Source organism: Miniopterus schreibersii (genome assembly GCF_964146895.1).
Source record: "Miniopterus schreibersii genome assembly, chromosome: 11".
NCBI classification, from domain to species: Eukaryota; Metazoa; Chordata; class Mammalia; order Chiroptera; family Miniopteridae; genus Miniopterus; species Miniopterus schreibersii.
Genome location: NC_138111.1, coordinates 8,965,634 through 8,967,851, shown reverse-complemented (window position 1 = coordinate 8,967,851; position 2,218 = coordinate 8,965,634). Strand labels below are relative to the sequence as shown.

Below are 2,218 nucleotides of genomic sequence, written 5' to 3'. Positions count from 1 at the left end.
AATGATCTTTCCATACCATAAACCAGATAGCTACTGCTGCTTAAATACCCACCCATGCCCACAGGTCTCTGTACTGAGAATCTTCACTCCATGTGACCCGCCCCTGCCTACCTCCTCAGTCTACTCTCCTACCACTCTCCTTTGCTCACCACACTTGAGCTACCCCTGTCTTCTTTCTGCTTCTACAAATGCATGTATGTGCTCATCCCATGTTTGCATTTACTATTCCCTGTATCTAAAACACTCTTCCACCTAATTCTTCACTTAGCTGGCTCCTTCTTATCCATTCCTTCATAAAGAGTACCTTTCTAACAACAAATTTAAAGAAATCTTCTAGTCATCAGTATATTTTGGTTTTACTTTAGCACTTATTATTTTGTTTGTGTGTTTATTGCATGACTCCTCTGATTAGAATATTATCTACATGACAGCAGAAAAGTTTCTGTATTTGTTACCATTGTTCTGGTACTTAAAGCAGGGACTGACACATAATAAGTACTCATTGAATGTAGAATGATCAAATGAATTAGTTCTGGGTGCCTCATTAAAGCCTGATTACTAAAGAGGTTAAGATAAAAATTCTCAAGTCAGAATTTCCAGATTTAAACTTTACCTCTGTGTCTTTCTAGGAGACTCAGTTCCTTCATCAATAAAATGAGCATAATAACAACTATCTCATAGAGTCAAGCTTCAGTGAGATAATGCATAGTTATTGATTTCATTGTTATATTATGCCTTTGTTTTTATCATGACAATATTAGGGCAAGAAAAGATTCTGAAGCGCAATCCTCCATTTTATTCCTTAGTTACACCTGAGGCATGAAACCAGGAAACCATACATTCGGTGTCTCTGAATTCTTCCTTCTGAGCCTGTCTGAGCAGCAGGGACAGCAGTCTCTCCTCTTTGGCATCTTCCTGAGTATGTACCTGGTCACCCTGGTGGGGAATGTTGTCATCATCCTGGCCATTGGATGTGATCCACACCTTTACACCCCCATGTACTTCTTCCTGGCCAACCTCTCCCTCACTGACCTTTGTTTATCATCTACCACAGTCCCTAGGATGCTGGTGAACATTCAGGCCCACAGGCATACCGTCACCCATGCTGCATGCCTCTCGCAGATCTACTTCTTCCTGTGGTTCATTGGTCTAGATGCTTTCCTCCTGGCGGTGATGGCATATGACCGACTTGTGGCTATCTGCCACCCCCTTCGCTACACCTTGGTCGTGAGTCCCAGGTGCTGTATCCTGCTGGTGATCATGTCCCTAGTCCTTGCTCATTCTTACTCTCTAACCCACACCATTCTCCTGGCTCAACTATCCTTCTGCATGGACAACATCATCCCTCACTTCTTTTGTGAACTTCTCCCCCTATTAAAGCTCTCTTGTTCCAATACTTATGCCAACCAATGTGTGCTGATGTACTGGGGAGGGGCATTAACCATCTCGATCCCCTTGCTAATCATCACTTCCTATGTCCGCATTGTGGCTGCCATTGTGAGAGTTCCATCGGCAAGTGGGAAGTGGAAGGCCTTCTCCACCTGCAGCTCCCACCTCTCAGCAGTTTGCTTGTTCTATGTGTCTGCCATCGGGGTGTACTTCATTCCCTCCACTGGTGATTCTGCCAGCAAGGACAGGATTGCAGCTGTGATGTATGCTGTGGTGACCCCCATGCTGAACCCATTCATCTACAGCCTGAGAAACAGAGACATGAAGAGTGCCTTGGGGAGACTCCTGAGCCCAAGGGCACTGCAATCTCCATGAGGCCAAAGACATCTTTTGGGGAATTCAGGGGAAATCAGCTTATAGAGTTATCTTGGTATCTACTTCCAAATCCTGTACCTGCCACTTGCTAGCTTTCCAATCCTGGGCAAATTAAATGACCTCATTGAGCCACAATTTCCTCACTCATAAAAGGTGGTACTATAATCTTCCCTATTATGCAGTGTTTCTGGGGGGGGTTAGAAGAAAAAATAGCTATATAAATATGTAAATATACTTCTTCCAGGTCTTATGCTTAGATCTTCATTATCTTCAGCAATATTTGACACATGCCTTTGAGGTAAATATTTGCATTGTAAGAAGAGAAAACAAAGGCTCAAAAGGTTAAATTATTTGCCTGAAGTTGCACAGCTAATAAGAGGTAAAGCCATAATTTGAACACAGATATCTAATTCCAGTATGCATACACCTAATGGTTACTCTATGCCTAAATGGG

At 43.0% G+C, this 2,218-nt stretch overlaps 1 protein-coding gene across 1 annotated transcript; it reads left to right on the top strand.

The window, feature by feature from the left end:
• Positions 1-819: 819 nt before the first annotated feature.
• On the top strand, positions 820-1,764 carry LOC308563383 (olfactory receptor 1G1-like; the record flags this gene model as incomplete). The annotated part of the gene is made up of 1 exon (XM_081150421.1): positions 820-1,764. The coding sequence occupies one exon, from the start codon at positions 820-822 to the stop codon at positions 1,762-1,764; it is 945 nt and encodes a 314-aa protein (XP_081006547.1).
• Positions 1,765-2,218: the final 454 nt, after the last annotated feature.